This window comes from Dryas octopetala, chromosome 8 (assembly GCF_963921425.1).
Source record: "Dryas octopetala chromosome 8, drDryOcto1.1, whole genome shotgun sequence".
Taxonomy (NCBI): domain Eukaryota; kingdom Viridiplantae; phylum Streptophyta; class Magnoliopsida; order Rosales; family Rosaceae; genus Dryas; species Dryas octopetala.
Window position 1 is genome coordinate 2764305 of NC_141373.1, and position 16079 is coordinate 2780383.

Sequence of the window (16079 nt, forward strand, 5' to 3'; positions counted from 1 at the left end):
CGGCGGGCCAGTGTCGAACGGATGCGCAGCTGCGCGCGGTAGGAGAGAGAGAGAGGAGGTGCTGCTGCTACAGGGCTGGGGTGCGGGAGGGAATGAGGTGGTCCGGTGAGGGGCTGAGTGGGTGGGTCGGGGCTGGGGTGGGCTGTGAGGGGTGGTCGGAGCTGGGTTGGGTTGGGCTGGGGAAGAGAGAGAGGAGGTGGTGCTGCGGGGGGGGGTCGGTGCAGGGGCTGAGGGGCTAGGTGGGTTGGGTGGAGGGGGGAGGCCGGAGGGGGGGGGAGGGAGGGGTGGGTCGGGTGAGGGGGTTGAGGGGCTTGGTGGGTTGGGTGGAGGGGCTGGCTGGCTGGTTGGGTGGAGGGGCTGGCTGGCTGGCTGGAGAAGAAGAAGAAGAAAAAAAAAAAAAAACAGGGGGAGGGGGGTGTGAACGTGAGAAAAAAGAGAGGGAAAGAGGGGAGGGTGTGTAATGAAATGAGGGTATTTTGGTAATGGGTTGGGTGTGTGTTGAGAGGTTTTGAATTTGAGGTAAGTGTGTGGGGTGTGTAGGAGAAAAAAAGGGAAAAAGGGTGTGCAAAAAGAAAAAAAGGGGTGTGCAAATAGCAGCCCTCTTTAGAATTATTGGGCTACATCCACATTATTGTCGGAATTCATTGTGATGAATTAAATGTTACATTTTAATAGAAAGTGAAAATAAGCAGTATTGGAATGGAGAGGGTAAAGAGGCTTTGTGAGTGAGGTGAGGGTCTCATTTATAGAGATTAGGGGCCCTCTCTTTTACATGCTGGGTAATGTAGGGGTAAAGGTGAGGCCAAATACACCGTACAAACGTAATGTAACTATGTGAGTCGATTTTTTCTTTAGGGACAAAGTGACACAAATCCTAAAATTAAGAGATAAAGGTGCAGTTTTCCCTATACACAAATATATTTGATATCCCTTTGAAAATTGAGTCATTTATATGATATAAGAAGGCAGGTTGTCAAGTTACTCCAACAAAATTGGGACACATAACATAGCTGATAAGACTAGAATTGGCAGCCTTGATTAATTTTCTTTGTGTAAATACAGAAAAATGCCTTCATGGTTGGTGAATTTGCTGGATCATGTACAAGTTGTTGACATTTTTGTGATTCTATTAACCCTGGGCAATCCTATTGAAACAAAAATTCTAACGCCTCTGGAAATTCAACATCTTGATGGACAAGGCAAAGGTAAATGCAAAGACTAGTGCAAATCCAACAACCATAACTGCTACAACTCCTACAAATTCATGTTTGAAACCGAAGTAACTCCTCATAAAATCTTCCACTGTTTCACCAGTCTCGAGCTTGTCCTGTATATCTCCAAACTGTGATGAAGCCAATCCATACAAGGTCCAAGCCATAGGACATGCCCAATAGTACCATCTCCACCATATAGGAATCCTCTGTGGTTGGCCAAATTAATGAACATGAACCAAAGTTGTAGGATAAGAAAACAAGTCATTAATGTAGATTTCAAAATTTAGAGAGCCAAAACTTGGACTAGTTTGCAAAATTTTGCCTGAAAAAACCCGCATTAGAAATTAAGGGCAAGCAACACTTACAGTTCGTGGGATTATGAACCCGGAAAAGACATTCCATACTGCATAAAATGCGTGGGAACTTATTGCAGCAACATGCTGGTTCGGTGTCAAGGCCACGCCCATCATGCCATAGAAGGTGAAGTACAAAAGTGTGAAATACATGAAAAATAGGTACCAGAAGAACTTAGCCACAGTCCACTCAAATCCGATCATTGAATAGACTATGGCACCATAGACAACAGCTTGTGCAAAAACATAAGGGATCTCAATCATAACCTGCAACAAAATGTCGAAATTGCAAAAGATAAGTAATGCAAGTAAACCCATCATAACTTATGGCTTGTTTGAGAGTGTGAAGTGCTAAGCAAAATCATTTTTGGTAGTGCTTCACATAAAATAGTTAAAACTACTTTCTAGGCATAGAAAGCGCTTCTAAATGCATTAACAGAAAGCACTTGGATTTTTAGTAACTGAGTAAAAGTGTTTCTTGCAGAAGCACGAAGCAAACATGCCATTACTATAAGTAATGTTGTAAATTGTCCAGTCAGTCACCTGTGCAAAGGCATATGCCAAGGCAGAGTACATTCCTGCAGCTCGTTCTCTATAAAAGACTGTTCTTTCCACAGCCACTACTGGCTGCACTGTTGTAGAATTTTTAACCCCAAGAAAGAGAACGGAAGCATACATAGAACCGATTGCATTGAAGAGATCCTGTTGTTTAGTCCTGGACTCAACAATTTCAAAATTATACTATATTCGGAAGCAAATATATTTGCAAGAATATCAACTTCTGCAATATCTATTTTATTTGTGCATAGTGACTTACGTTTTGGAGCCGAGGTTCCAGAACATTGTCCCAAACATCAAGGCTATGATGGCTGTGTAGATCAACCTTATGGCATTGTATGGTGGATTGCGCCAATACGACCAATGTTGTTTCCATAAGCAAGCCATGCATTGGGTGAAAAATGACTGAGAGTATTGAGTAGGAAAATAGAGGTCCTTAGAACCAGGAGCAGGGGTGCTCAATTCTTCAATAAGCAATTTGTTTCTCCTGAAACATATGCCAGAACTAACTTTCATACAAAAAAAACTAGTAGATGGTTTTTGGTCAGATAAGTAATATAAAAGCAAAACTACCTGCGCAGTTCAGAATTTTTATACACATCAGCAAAATCAATTCCCAAAGCTATTTCTTTAGCTGAACTGGTGACTTCCAACATCCAAGTTGCTGGATTATAGCCATCCCTAATTTTAAGGACACCCTCAATTCCCTTGATAGAAAAGTACATGTATTAGAAAACCTTTGACAGAGATAATGATATCTAGGCTCAAAATTTCCTAAATCATCATACCTCAAAGTACTTGATCAAATGGCAAGAATGAAGACCCAATGGCCCTACATATATCTCTTGTCCTCCTTTCTTAAGTAGGAAAAGCTGCAATGGCATGTCAAATATATATCAATAATCATGTAGAACAGAAAACACAAATGGTTCCAAGTCCAAACTCTTTTGATCTATGAAGATTTTCACCTCATCAAAAGCTTCAAATATGTCAATGCTTGGCTGATGAATGGTGCACACAACTGTTCTTCCAGTGTCCACAGTGTTCCTAACCGCTCTCATAACAATGGCAGCAGCTCTTGCATCTAAGCCTGAAGTTGGTTCATCCATGAATATTATGGAAGGATTAGCAACTAGTTCAACTGCAATGGTCAGCCTCTTTCGCTGCTCAGTTGAGAGACCATCTGCACCAGGCAACCCTACCAGTGCTTGCCTCAACGGAGTCAGCTCCACAAGTCCCATCACTTCCTCAACGAACATCTACAACCATGTATCAGTTTATGAAAATTATCAGTGTTAAAAGGTTTTTGCTAGCAACCCAGATTTAACTAGCCTTTATGCAAAATCATGCAGAGATACTGTGGACAAGTTTAGACTTTGTTGGTAATAGTTTAACAAATAAAAGTAGCTTTGCTGAACTAAAAAATGCTCAAGAACTTGATTGGAATGTCTTGCTCAGCAGCTAGGCAAGATCTAAAATAATTCACTTTAAATATGTGAATGTTGAACATGAATGGTAACTTGGATTGCAAGCTAGACCAGGTTTTTAATCAGTTCAGCTTGTTCATGATAGTAAATTTTATAGAGAATTAGAATTAAGCTTGGAAAATATACTTAAATTGGTTCAGATACCAACCTTCCTGGTCTCAGGATTGATTTCAGCAGATAAACGCAGCCATGCTGAGTACATCAAAGATTCATAGACAGTAACATAAGGAGAGTGAATGTCATTCTGCTCACAGTATCCAGAAATTCGGGCAAATGATTCTTGCTTCTTTGGATACCCAGAAACTGAAATTTTTCCCTCAATATATCCTCCAGTTTTTCTACCAGCCAGTACGTCCATTAGAGTTGTCTTACCAGCACCACTCACTCCCATCAGAGCTGTCAAAACACCTGGCCTGAAAGCACCACTCACACGCCTGAGAAGCACCAATTTATCCTCAGTAACATCTTGGCTCTTCATTTCCTGCAAGTTGGATTCACAAAAATTATGCCTCATGATATTGGAGTTGCACAAGCTTGTCCAATGTCAAAAATATTTAAACTTCAGTAACATATATATCACCTGTGGCATGTCCACAGAGTATGTGATTTCATCAAAGGTGATGGAATGTGGTTCAAATGGAAGAACCATTCCTCTTTTCTTGTTAGGATTATTAGTCTTAGCTTCTGTCATAGAAGTAGCTCCAGTCTTTTCATCATGTTCAATGCTTTGAGATTCTTCTGATTTAACAGCCTGTAGCTTTTCATATGCTGCATAAAAGTTTTATGATAGTATAGTATAAGTTAAACTCTCACTTCTAAGATTTAGTGCAGATAAGGTGAAAGTACCCACGGTTTAGATAAGTGAGAGCCAAAGTGAAACAAATGTTGAATATAAGTATGTATCCAATCAACGCTCCTGCGCCAATCCAATACCAATATGGATGTGTAAAGAATCCGCGGGACTTCAAAACAGCAACTCCTAGTGGTTCTGTTGAATTTGGAAGAACCTTCAACAGAAAAAGAAATCAGACAATTTTAGACAATTACTAAGAGACAAAAACAAAAGTTTTTGAAAAGGCTAATCAAAGGAATTACATGTCTCCAACTCTTTCCAAGGAACTCATTAACTACTATTGCATTCTGCCCGTACATCAAAGGTGATATCCAGTAGCCCCATATCCACCATTTCTTTATATCCTCTGTGGCATCAAGCAAAGGAAAATAAACAGCATTATATATCAATTAAGTTGTGGGACAGGGAGTTGCTTTGCTTATTTTATACCTCTTGACAGGACAAAGCCACCCAAAGCAAAAAGCATGACCAGGGCAAATGACCCAAATGTGTTAGCCATAGTCAAGCTTCTACCCACTCCAGCAATGAATCGGTTTAATGCAGAAGCCATCTGATTAATGAGTAAGAGTATAAGGTATTGCCTAAACAACCTGCATCACGTGAATAATTTCATATTAATTGGGATAGAACAAACATGAAGACAAATCTCAGCAAGAATGTTACAAACTTTGTACTCACCTTTCAACACTTGGATCAAATCCAATGACAAAGTAAGTGAGAAAAACCCAAACAGCAACTTCGACACACGTGATGGGGATCTTGAGGATCCATGCAGGAAGGGCATATGCCCATGGTGGAAAGAAGAGGAGGTCTCTTTGCTTATAAAAAACAGGAAGCTTGGCAATAGTCATAGAAAGCTCTGACATTCCGTTGAACATAAGAGTAACCAAGGCAAAGAACAAAGCGCCAGCATAAACTCCTCCGTCATTGAGTGAATCACGGTGCATCTCAGTCCGTAGGAACAGTGTCATTGTAATTAGTGCCATAATTGTAAGCTAAAAAGGAGGAAAATTAATAATGTAGATTAAATCCATGTGCATAGAAGAAAAAGAAAAGGTTATAATAGAAGCTAAAGTATAGTTAAAACCCACTTGGCTAAGCTTGAAAAGGTAGACAAATGAATTCCTCTTCATAAGCAAGAATTCCCTTTCAAAGCAAGCTTTCAACAATTCTGCTTTTCTAACACCATATTTTTTGGTTGTTAATGCCGCTGGGTGGCTCTTGGTCTTGTCAAATGGAGTTGCAAGTTCATCTGTAACTCCGCGCCCCACAGGGAAAGACTGGAATGCCTCAGCAAATTTATTAGCTGTGATGAACCTGTAAGGCTCATCTTTGTTTGCCCAATACTGCTCCTGATCTTTCCTTGATGTCACCTACAACATATTATTTACACATGAAAATTATATATGTGTATGAGACTCTGCGTGTTATGCTCATTTTCATTTTTTTAACAAGATCAAACAAAAGCGTTTAGTGCACCTACTTCTTGCAGGAAGTCAGCCACGCCTTTCCTCTCAGGACATCTAAATCCCATGGATTCGAAAAACTCAAGGACATGTTCACGGGGACCTTGGTACACAATTTGACCATCAGAAAGGAGAACAATGTCATCAAAAAGTTCATAAGTCTCAGGTGCTGGCTGCAGCAGTGAGATGAAAGCAGTCCCCTTGAGAATATGAACAAATTGCTTGATTGAATTCACAATTTGATAAGTTGTTGAACTATCCAAGCCAGTAGATATTTCGTCCATGAATAGTGCCTTAGCAGGTCCAACCAGCATCTCACCTACACATAATCGATCATTCATGTATCAAATATTTACCACATTAATTTATAAAGAAATTAATCATGTGCTTTGATGTAAGAACTAGACTTTGTTTACCAGTTGTGACTCGCTTCTTTTGTCCTCCAGAGATGCCCCTTAATAATTGATCCCCTACCAAGGTATCTGCACAGCCATCCAATCCCAAAATCTGCAAATAAAATGGGTTATTGACCAATAAAAGGAAATTAAGTGCAAAGGTAATTTTTAAAAACCCTTTCCTACTTACAAAAATAAGAAATGATGTTACCTTAAGAATATAATCTGTCACCACTGCTGCCCTCTGGCCTTCTGTTGCCACTGCCTATAATACCAGAAAGACTAATTAACAACACAGAAATGTTGATCATTTCAAAAACATCCTGTAAAACTAGAGAAATATGTCCCAATAGACGTGAACTTTTGTTCACATATGACAGAATCCCCTGAATCCTGAAATATAGTTTGTCCATTAATAAATCATTCAAGAAATAAGTCTACCAAGTAGCTTATTTCTCACCTTCATGTATATATCTAAGTCCGGATCTGGCTTAATATTTGCGTCTTTCTCTCTTCTATCCAGCTCTACTAGAATCTCTGCCAGAATTCAACATAACAACCGATCATTTATAATTAATGAAGCCATTGGTGTAATTCAGAAAATTAAAGGAAACTAAATGAAAAAACAGTCCTATAAACCGACCATAACGGGGTCCAACCCCTTGGCATCTTGCAGAAAAAGCCAAGGTTTCTCCGACTGTCATCTCTCCAATATGAAGATCATGTTGACTGATATAGGCAGCACTCCTCTGAGGCACAAACTCATGCATGTCATGACCATTGTAAGTCACTCTTCCGGAAAACTGGAGAAGGAATTTTTACCAAATAAATTAGTAACAAAATCCAAGAGTAATACCTACATCTAAAATCGAAAATCTCAAAAGGCCCATTTCATTTTGTTTAACCTTAAGATCCTTGTCAAGCTCTCCAGCCAAAGCCAACAAGAGGGTGGTCTTCCCAGAACTTGGAGGACCCAAAAGTAGTGTCATTCTGCAGAAAACAAGTGAGCCAAGTGAGTATTCGGCCACACAGACTCTAATAAATGGAAAAGTTTATTTCATGATAAGGACAAAGCCAGTCTTCTCACCTGCAAGGCTTGATGATCCCACTGACATCTTTAAGGATAGTCAAGTGTTTCTTCTTGCTAGGAAGAATATGGAGGCAATTCAAGAAACCCTTTGGTACCCAGAAACAAAAAACTCTGTAAGAATGTATTAAAAATAAGATTATATATATGCTATGCACAACTTGAACTGTAGTAGTTAATCATTACCTCCACTAAATTAACACAGTAGTTAAAGACTGTAGGCAGAGCTCTGCTTCCTACATAAGCTTCTGCTGCAATTTTTAAATTCTGGAATCTGACTTCAATTGTAGGAACGCTAATCCCAACTCTGAGTTGCCAAGAAAAACAAGCCCATCATTATCAAAAAAACAAATTAAGAAAATTCAAGAAAAAGGGACAACATATATGTAGAAGAGAATTCTGAATTCTTACCTGTCAATGCGGTCCTTGAGCCTCAACAAGAAGTTCTCATGATCCTCTTCTGCTACTCCCACTAACCTGTCAATCAAGTTCTTCCTTTCTTTCAACTCAAGATGATGTACATCAACTTCATTGGCATGGCCTTGTGGGGTAGTGAGCAAACCTTTCTTCAAACGGTGAAAAGTGGGAAGTCTCTGAAGAGCAGCCCACTTAAGAGCTTCCTCATCATCCTCTTCACGTGAAGATGCTGAGAAAACTCCAGTGCCATTGTCAGTCCAAAATGAAGAACCGGTTCTCTTGAAACTATGACCAGCTTTTTCAAGATTACAAGTGACCTCCATTGTAAAAGAGCTTCCAACCACGAAAACCCAAGTCCTTTCTCCCAAGTTCCACCTTTATAAATTTGAAAGATAAGGAATAATTATATGAATAAAGCAGCAGTAAGGACTTTTTTGTTGGCCACTTTCTTCAGCTTTGCCAAAATGAAATACAATGGAAGATTGAATTTATAGAAACAATGATACGTGGGGTCTTTGAAGCGTTGGATCAAATGGGTCATGACCACTGAAGTTACACAGTTGGCTTTAGCCATCATGGATGATATCACCATGCATTTAATATCAGTTGTGGGCCTGTGGCCTCCTTCAGGAGAAAATAGAAAGTGCAAATCGGTGACGTGGGGTATGACGTTGACTGTATACCAGTTAGCATACCAACTATACAGGCACAAAAACGGCAAGGAATAACAAATAATAAAATTTCGGATTTCGAAAAAATTTTGATGAAAATTTTTAAAATTTTTAAATTTTGATAAAAATTAAACAGAAATGACAGAAATTATTATCAAAATACAGAAATTTTGAATGAAACTTTACCATATGTTTATTTAACATATTATCTACTAAATTGATAAAAAATATTAAAAAATCAAATTATATAGTAGGTTTCATGTGATATAAGGTGAATATAATGCGCGCTGGAGCAAATACTGTTAAATAAAATTAGTAGAATGAATAAACAAAATTAGTATATTATTTATACTGTATAATTTAATTATACACTAAAACTTAAACCCTAATACTCTATATATTATATATACCCTAATACTCTTTATATTATATATACCCTAATACTCTTTATATTCTATAATTTATACATTAAACCCTATATACTCTATATTCTTTAGAATATTAGGTTTTAAACCCTTTAGGATACTTTTAATAATTTTTTTATATAGACATGTATTAAAGTTTAAGATTTAAAATAACTAAACGAAATCTCAAACTTTTTTTTTCTTTCCAATTGCCCAAAGGCCCCAAACCCCCCCTCTTTTTTTTTTTTTTTTTTTTTTTTTCTTTCCTTACTTTTTTTCCCCGTGCCTCTCTCTTCAGTTTTTTTTTTTTTTTTTATAATCTTTCCTTCCTTTTTTCCCGTGCCTTTCACCTAGCCAAGCTTTGTCTTCACTTAGTGTAACAACTTAAATTTTGGCTTATGGTAATTTTATTACTTAAATTTTTCAAATTTGTTTTAAGATTTGTTTAAAGGAATTAGAAATTTCTTTAATTTATTTTTACTAATTTAGACCTTTGGTTGTGGTTCTAGAGCTTAGTTGTGTGGAAATGAATTTTAGAAAATGAAAATTCAAGAATTTGGTGATAATTATTTTTTTCAGAATTAAATTATAAGAGTAGGATTTTTCATTATTTTTTTAAAAGCAATTTGACTATTTTGAGGTTGTAGGAAATTAGTATTCATCAATACGAGTCCTTAGAATTTTTCGGTGAATTATTTGGAGTCTCGAGCTATTTTTGGTGAATTTTTGAAGTTGGAGAAAATATAAAATATGTAAATTTCGGTAAATTTCGCCGAAATTTCAAAAATTTCGGCGAAATCTTCCCAACAAATTATTAAACCTGTGTTTCGATTTCAGTACCCTAAAAAAATGAAATTTAATACCTTGGGAATAACAAATGTTCTCAAAAAAATATTACTATGTCAACGTCAAATGTGGATATTATGTGGATATGATGGATAACAAATGTCACAAAAAAGTATTATGGTAGATGGATAATACGTGTCATATAACTACTTTTTTGTGATATGTATTACTCATTTACTATAGTGATAATACTTACCATCTCTTGTTTGTGGTGAATAAAAATATACTGAAACAGTAAATTCTTTACACTTTTTTAATATGTCAAATTACATGTGAGTGACATAATGTAACATTTCTTGCCTTGTTTTCCATATATGGATAATACCAACTGTAAGCACTACAGAGGTCTCGTGATGAAGTGTCGTATTAATATTATTGTTGTGGTTCTATGTCCCCTGTGGGAAGGAAGTTCCATAACTTGATAGCAGCCTAGCATTTGATAACCCACACCTACCCAGTCAAAAATGAAACACTCAACCCAAAAGAGAACCAAGAAAAGTTGGTTTCCGCATACCAACAATGTTGTAAGTTGTAACTCACAATTCACAGGTCTAGTTTTGGCTTCGCTCATCTCAAACATAAGCAATGTATATTCACGTGCACACAATGATTTTTCCCTTAGACCCGTAAGAGGGATGTAACATACTTGTTTCAACTATGAATTTAGAGCGCACACTTAATCAAAAATTAACTTAACCGACAATTTAAATATATAATCAATTCAACGTGTAAAAATATTATTAAATAATATATTTATATTAATATAATATAATATTAATAATATTTATTCATATTATAATACGTTTAATTAATTTTAACATATAATAATATATCAATTACATAAAATAATTTTTTTATATTTATATTTCATCAATTATTACTCATCAATTATAAATTTATAATAAGTAGGTACGTTTATTGTATCAAGACTTTGACTTAGAGCAGGCCCTAAAAACCTCTTTGATAGTGACAATGATAATGATTGGTGACAAATTAAAGAACACGCGGATTTGGCAAAAAATAACAAAAAAAGGACACGCGGATGATACGTGATGGTGAAAATCTCTTTGTCTGCTTTTAAGTTGTAGCCAATAGCGTCCCGGCGGCGCACATACAAAACAATTGGGCTTGGGCTTGGGCTTGACATGAATTGTAGAGTCCACGGATCAAGAGGGGCAGTAATTGGGCAACGGGAATGGCCCAACTGGACTTGACAAGAAAAGAGGAGGCCAAGCACGATGATTGGGCCAGCGGATGTGGCCCAACTTACAAACTATTTATTCTCTTCCGGCAAACTAGAACTTGGACATATATAACATAACATAAAGAGGTATTTTACTTTGTAATTTTTAGTCAAAAACAATCTTACCCTTTAACTGTTAATTTAAGTTAACTACCATTAAAAATAAGGGGTGTGTGTATAAAAATAAAACCAAACGGAGTAGTGAGGTAAGTTTATAATAAGTTCAAACCTCATTGAATGTGTATGAAATCCCTAATATTAATTTTTTGGATTTTTTTATTATATATAATAGCGCTTTAAATTTAACTAATTAACACAATAATACTATACTAACCATTCTTTTAGACCCACTACACAATGTGAATTTATAATCTAAAACGTTCATTTTTTAGATTCTCATTTAAAGATCATTATTACAAAATATCAACTAAATCAGAAATCATTTAATTAACTATTAACAAGCTAATTATATTCAAATAAATAGATGAACATAATTTTTTGATAAAACATTGAAATGATTGTGATGATAATCAAATGGCTAACTAATTTTTTATGTGAATCATTTTTTAGGATGATTTTTGAATGGTGACCTAAATAATAAATAGTTCGAATAATAAGATTACTTTTTGTAGTTGGCCCAAAAAAATGATTAGTGCCGTATTATCTTATTAATTAGTTAACTCTATAGTATTTTGTATGTAAATATAAGGACGATCCATGGCACCATAAAAAAAACACATGCAAAGAAAGCAAGTTCATAATTAAAATTTGAAGGTGAGAGAACTTATTTTGGCAATACATAATATTTTCTTTACAACCAACCTTAACTAGAGTAAAACCAAACTAAAATAATTAAGAAGAAAACGAGAAACAGATTACAACTTACCGAGTGAGAGAGAAAAGTTTAGATGAGCCGATGGAGACTCCGGAAGAGGTCAGTGTGAGAAGGTGAAGGCGATGATCTTATCTATAATAGCCTTTAAAGAAATTGGGCCAGCGGGCATGGCCCAGCCCAACCCAGACAACCCACGAATTGGGCTTGACTCGAATTGCAGAATCCAAGTACAGTAACTGAGAAACCGGGTACTGTCCGACCCAACCCACGAACTATCTCTTCTCTTCCGGCAATCAGCAACGAAATCTCAAATAAAGTTATTCAGATTGGCGGCAAACTAGAGCCTGGACGTATATAACATAGACATCGTTTCGCCTAAACGACGAAAAGAAGAAGAAGAAGAAGGAGCATAGTTGCAGAAAGACAATGGCGGACGACGAGGCAGAGATATACGACGGAATCAGAGCCGAATTCCCTCTCACATTCGGCAAGCAATCCAAGGCTCAAACGTCTCTCGAAGTCATTCACAACACGACGCGTCGTTCTTCCGCCACGAACCTTCCAGAGAAACCCTCGTCTACCAAGCCCAGCGACGACGACCACCTCCCTTCTCTCTCCTCCTCCTCCAAAGCCTGGCTCACCTCCCTCCGTGCCCCCAAAATCCCCAAACCCAAGCCTAACCCTAGCGACGACGCCGACGTAATTGGACCGCCTCGCCCACCACCACGAGCTTCGGCCTCGGGAGACGACGATGAAGATGGCGATGGTGATGTCATGGTTGGACCCCCGCCGCCTCCACCGGCCGGGCTTAGTGAGAGTGACGACGACGACGGTGAAATAATTGGACCGCCACCGCCTCCGGCGGGGTCCAACAGGGACGATTCGGATCCGGATTCGGATGCTGAAATGGAGAACAAGTATCGGATCCCGCTGAGCAATGAGATCGTGCTCAAGGGCCACACCAAGGTCGTTTCGACTCTCGCCGTCGATCACTCTGGTTCGAGAGTCGTTTCCGGTAGCTACGACTATTCAGTGCGAATGTACGATTTTCAAGGAATGAATTCGAAGTTGCAATCTTTCAGGCAGCTGGAGCCATCTGAAGGTCACCAAGTTCGAACCTTGAGCTGGAGTCCCACGGCCGATCGCTTTCTCTGTGTCACTGGGTCCGCTCAAGCGAAGGTAATGCTCTACATTAACATTATCAGCATCATCTTGTTGTTGTATGTATTCATTCTCTGATTTTGTTCTTGTATTTGTTAAAATCTTTGGGTCTTTGTGTGTGTGTGTTTTCAGATTTATGACCGTGATGGGCTTACTCTGGGAGAGTTCGTCAAAGGGGACATGTATATTCGTGACCTCAAGAACACCAAGGGCCACATTTCTGGATTGACTTGTGGAGAGTGGCACCCTAGAACCAAAGATACGATTTTGACTTCTTCCGAGGATGGATCACTGCGAATTTGGGATGTCAATGATTTCAAAACTCAGAAACAGGTTCGATATTCTTTTGGGTTTTGCTTAAATACAAAGTTTTTGTAGAATATGGGTGTCATGCATAACCATGACACCCACCAAATTGATTTTTGTTCCCTGGAGAAATTAGAAGTGCTTTATGTAACAGTGAATTGGACTATTGATCCAAGAATGGTTTTTGTGCCTTTTGGATTGAATTCTAATGTAGAGACTCTGTTTCTGTTTTAGTAATGAGAATGCATATTACTGAACATGATGCTTTAAACTAAATGATGCATTTCTTCATTGAATAGGTAATCAAACCAAAGCTGGCGAGACCTGGAAGAGTCCCAGTCACCACTTGTGCCTGGGATCGGGAAGGAAAACGCATTGCAGGTGGTATAGGAGATGGCTCTATACAGGTAGGTGTTGGCTGAATATGTCTTCAAGTTTTATCAGTAGTGAAGAAGTTCATTAGATTTTTCTTTTTTCCAACAGAAGTTTTGCATTGATCGGCTAATTAGATTTGTGCTGTCTTGCGCATAATGCTCTTTGCATCAACTTCTCCTCACATAACATGAATCATTGTCACAGATATGGTTCCTTAAGCCTGGATGGGGAAGCAGGCCAGACATACACCTTGAGAAAGCTCATTCCGATGATATTACTGGGCTTAAATTTTCCATGGATGGGAGAATCTTACTATCAAGAAGCTTTGATGGTTCTTTGAAGGTAATGAATTACATGTGTAAAGAGTATACTGCTGTTTATTACTGGACTAAGATGTGCTTGTTCAGGAATTCTTTTGATTTTTTTTTCTGTAGTGTATTTTCCTTCTAATTTACATGATGACAATGTGTACCAGGTTTGGGATTTGCGCCAGATGAAAGATCCTCTTAAGGTGTTTGAGGATCTCCCAAACAACTATGCGCAAACCAATATTGCATTCAGTCCTGATGAGCAACTCTTCTTGACCGGAACTTCTGTTGAAAGGGAGAGCACTACTGGAGGTTTGCTATGCTTCTTTGATCGAGCAAAACTTGAACTTGTTTCAAAAGTTGGGATATCCCCTACTGGTAGTGTTGTGCAGTGTGCCTGGCACCCAAAACTGAATCAGGTAATTCACTCACGGATGACTTGCTTGTTTAATTAATCATTATTCTGAAGTGGTCTTACATACTTTGCTGTTCCACTGAGAAGCACACAACTCATGCATAAGCATGCATGCACAATTAATGAAGTCTGAAAATATGTACTCAGAACTTACATGCCTTTGTTTTGGAAGATCTTTGCAACAGCAGGAAATAAAAGCCAAGGAGGAACTCACGTGTTATATGATCCAACCCTTAGTGAAAGAGGAGCTCTTGTTTGTGTTGCACGTGCCCCGAGGAAAAAATCTGTTGATGATTTTGTGGCAAAACCAGTGATTCACAATCCCCATGCTCTACCCTTATTTAGAGATCAGCCAAGCCGTAAGCGTGAGCGAGAGAAAACATTGAAGGACCCACTTAAATCCCATAAGCCTGAGCTCCCCATGTCAGGACCAGGCTTTGGTGGAAGAGTTGGTGCAAGTAAAGGAAGCTTGTTGACGCAGTACCTTCTTAAGGTAATGATTCTTTTCCCCATTCAATGATTATCTTTCCTTCCCAAATTTAATTTACTTCAGAAATGAAGATAGTCAAAGTTGCTCATTGTTTGATTCTCATTTCAGCAAGGTGGTATGATCAAGGAGACGTGGATGGAGGAAGATCCAAGAGAAGCCATACTGAAGTATGCCGATGTTGCAGCAAAAGATCCAAAGTACATCGCTCCAGCTTATGCACAAACCCAGCCTGAAACGGTTTTTGCGAAATCAGACTCTGAGGATGAAGAGAAATGATCTGATTATCCCCATGGTTGCCATTACTGGAATGAGAGTGTTGCTTGAACAATGAAGAAACCAAAGGCTACGTAACACAGACAAGTTACCTCCCTTGCATAACCCGTCTTCTATGTCCAGTGCTTCTGCAGGAATGATGTTACGGCCACCACAACAAAAGGCCGTCCTGAGGATTCATCTCTTGAATGGGAAATGCAATTATACTTGTTAGTCATTAGCATGATATGTGAAGGAATTTGAAAGAATGGAGCATTATCCCCAGAAATTAGACACTACAACAATGTAAATGTGATCGAAGTGATTAGCAGGTTTGATGGAAACATTTTCTTAAAATAATGCAACGGAATCTTTCATATTTTTCTCTACTGAAAATTAGGTATCACGCCTTAGTTTGAGTATAATGGGTTTTGCTTATGCTCTGCCGTCAAATCAGGAAGCAAAAGAAAAGAGGAGTCATGCATTGCTGTACTAGGTTTGGGATAATCATCAATATCTCTTCCTATCTAAATGAAATTAGGTTTTTAAAGGATGGTCGGTGCAAGGCCAGAAATTGGAACACATTGATTCCACTCATTCCCGTCGTTACCTCCTGGCATGTACGGATCTAAATTATATGATGTTTGAGTCGTCCTAAAAGAGCCCTAGAAACTCCACAGAGTATAACATACAGTCACATTACAGTACAAGACAGCATGGACTGCAATAACAAGTTAACATCTGAGGCTAAAACATATGTCATTAGTTAATAGAGTGTCTTAATACAATGTTTCGTCTACTGACATTTACAAGATTTTGAAATGAGATGGAAATTTGTTACAGGCCCAACATCATATCCCCATAAAATATTGGGATTATGATCCTGTTAATGTGTTCAGTACAATAAAACGTTGGTGTGGGAGATTTGCACTTATGAGTATGA

At 38.1% G+C, this 16079-nt stretch overlaps 2 protein-coding genes across 2 annotated transcripts; one reads left to right on the forward strand and one right to left on the reverse strand.

The window, feature by feature from the left end:
* Positions 1-1014: 1014 nt before the first annotated feature.
* LOC147275984 (pleiotropic drug resistance protein 1-like) lies at positions 1015-8270 on the reverse strand. Its single transcript, XM_086253156.1, has 23 exons — positions 7825-8270; positions 7600-7720; positions 7414-7502; positions 7232-7316; positions 6970-7129; positions 6787-6863; positions 6538-6591; positions 6348-6438; positions 5949-6250; positions 5557-5838; positions 5144-5460; positions 4895-5055; positions 4708-4811; positions 4463-4619; positions 4193-4380; positions 3761-4093; positions 3094-3384; positions 2914-2997; positions 2699-2832; positions 2385-2612; positions 2111-2282; positions 1580-1834; positions 1015-1420 (listed from the first exon to the last, which is right to left on the reverse strand). Exons 1-23 carry the CDS (start codon positions 8151-8153, stop codon positions 1163-1165), a joined length of 4272 nt encoding a protein of 1423 aa, XP_086109282.1. The 5' UTR covers positions 8154-8270; the 3' UTR covers positions 1015-1162.
* Positions 8271-12165: 3895 nt separating this feature from the next.
* Positions 12166-15525, forward strand: LOC147275985 (Transducin/WD40 repeat-like superfamily protein). The gene is made up of 7 exons (XM_086253758.1): positions 12166-13008; positions 13123-13323; positions 13596-13703; positions 13876-14013; positions 14147-14398; positions 14567-14887; positions 14993-15525. Exons 1-7 carry the CDS (start codon positions 12256-12258, stop codon positions 15158-15160), a joined length of 1941 nt encoding a protein of 646 aa, XP_086109884.1. The 5' UTR covers positions 12166-12255; the 3' UTR covers positions 15161-15525.
* The last annotated feature ends 554 nt before the right edge of the window (positions 15526-16079 follow it).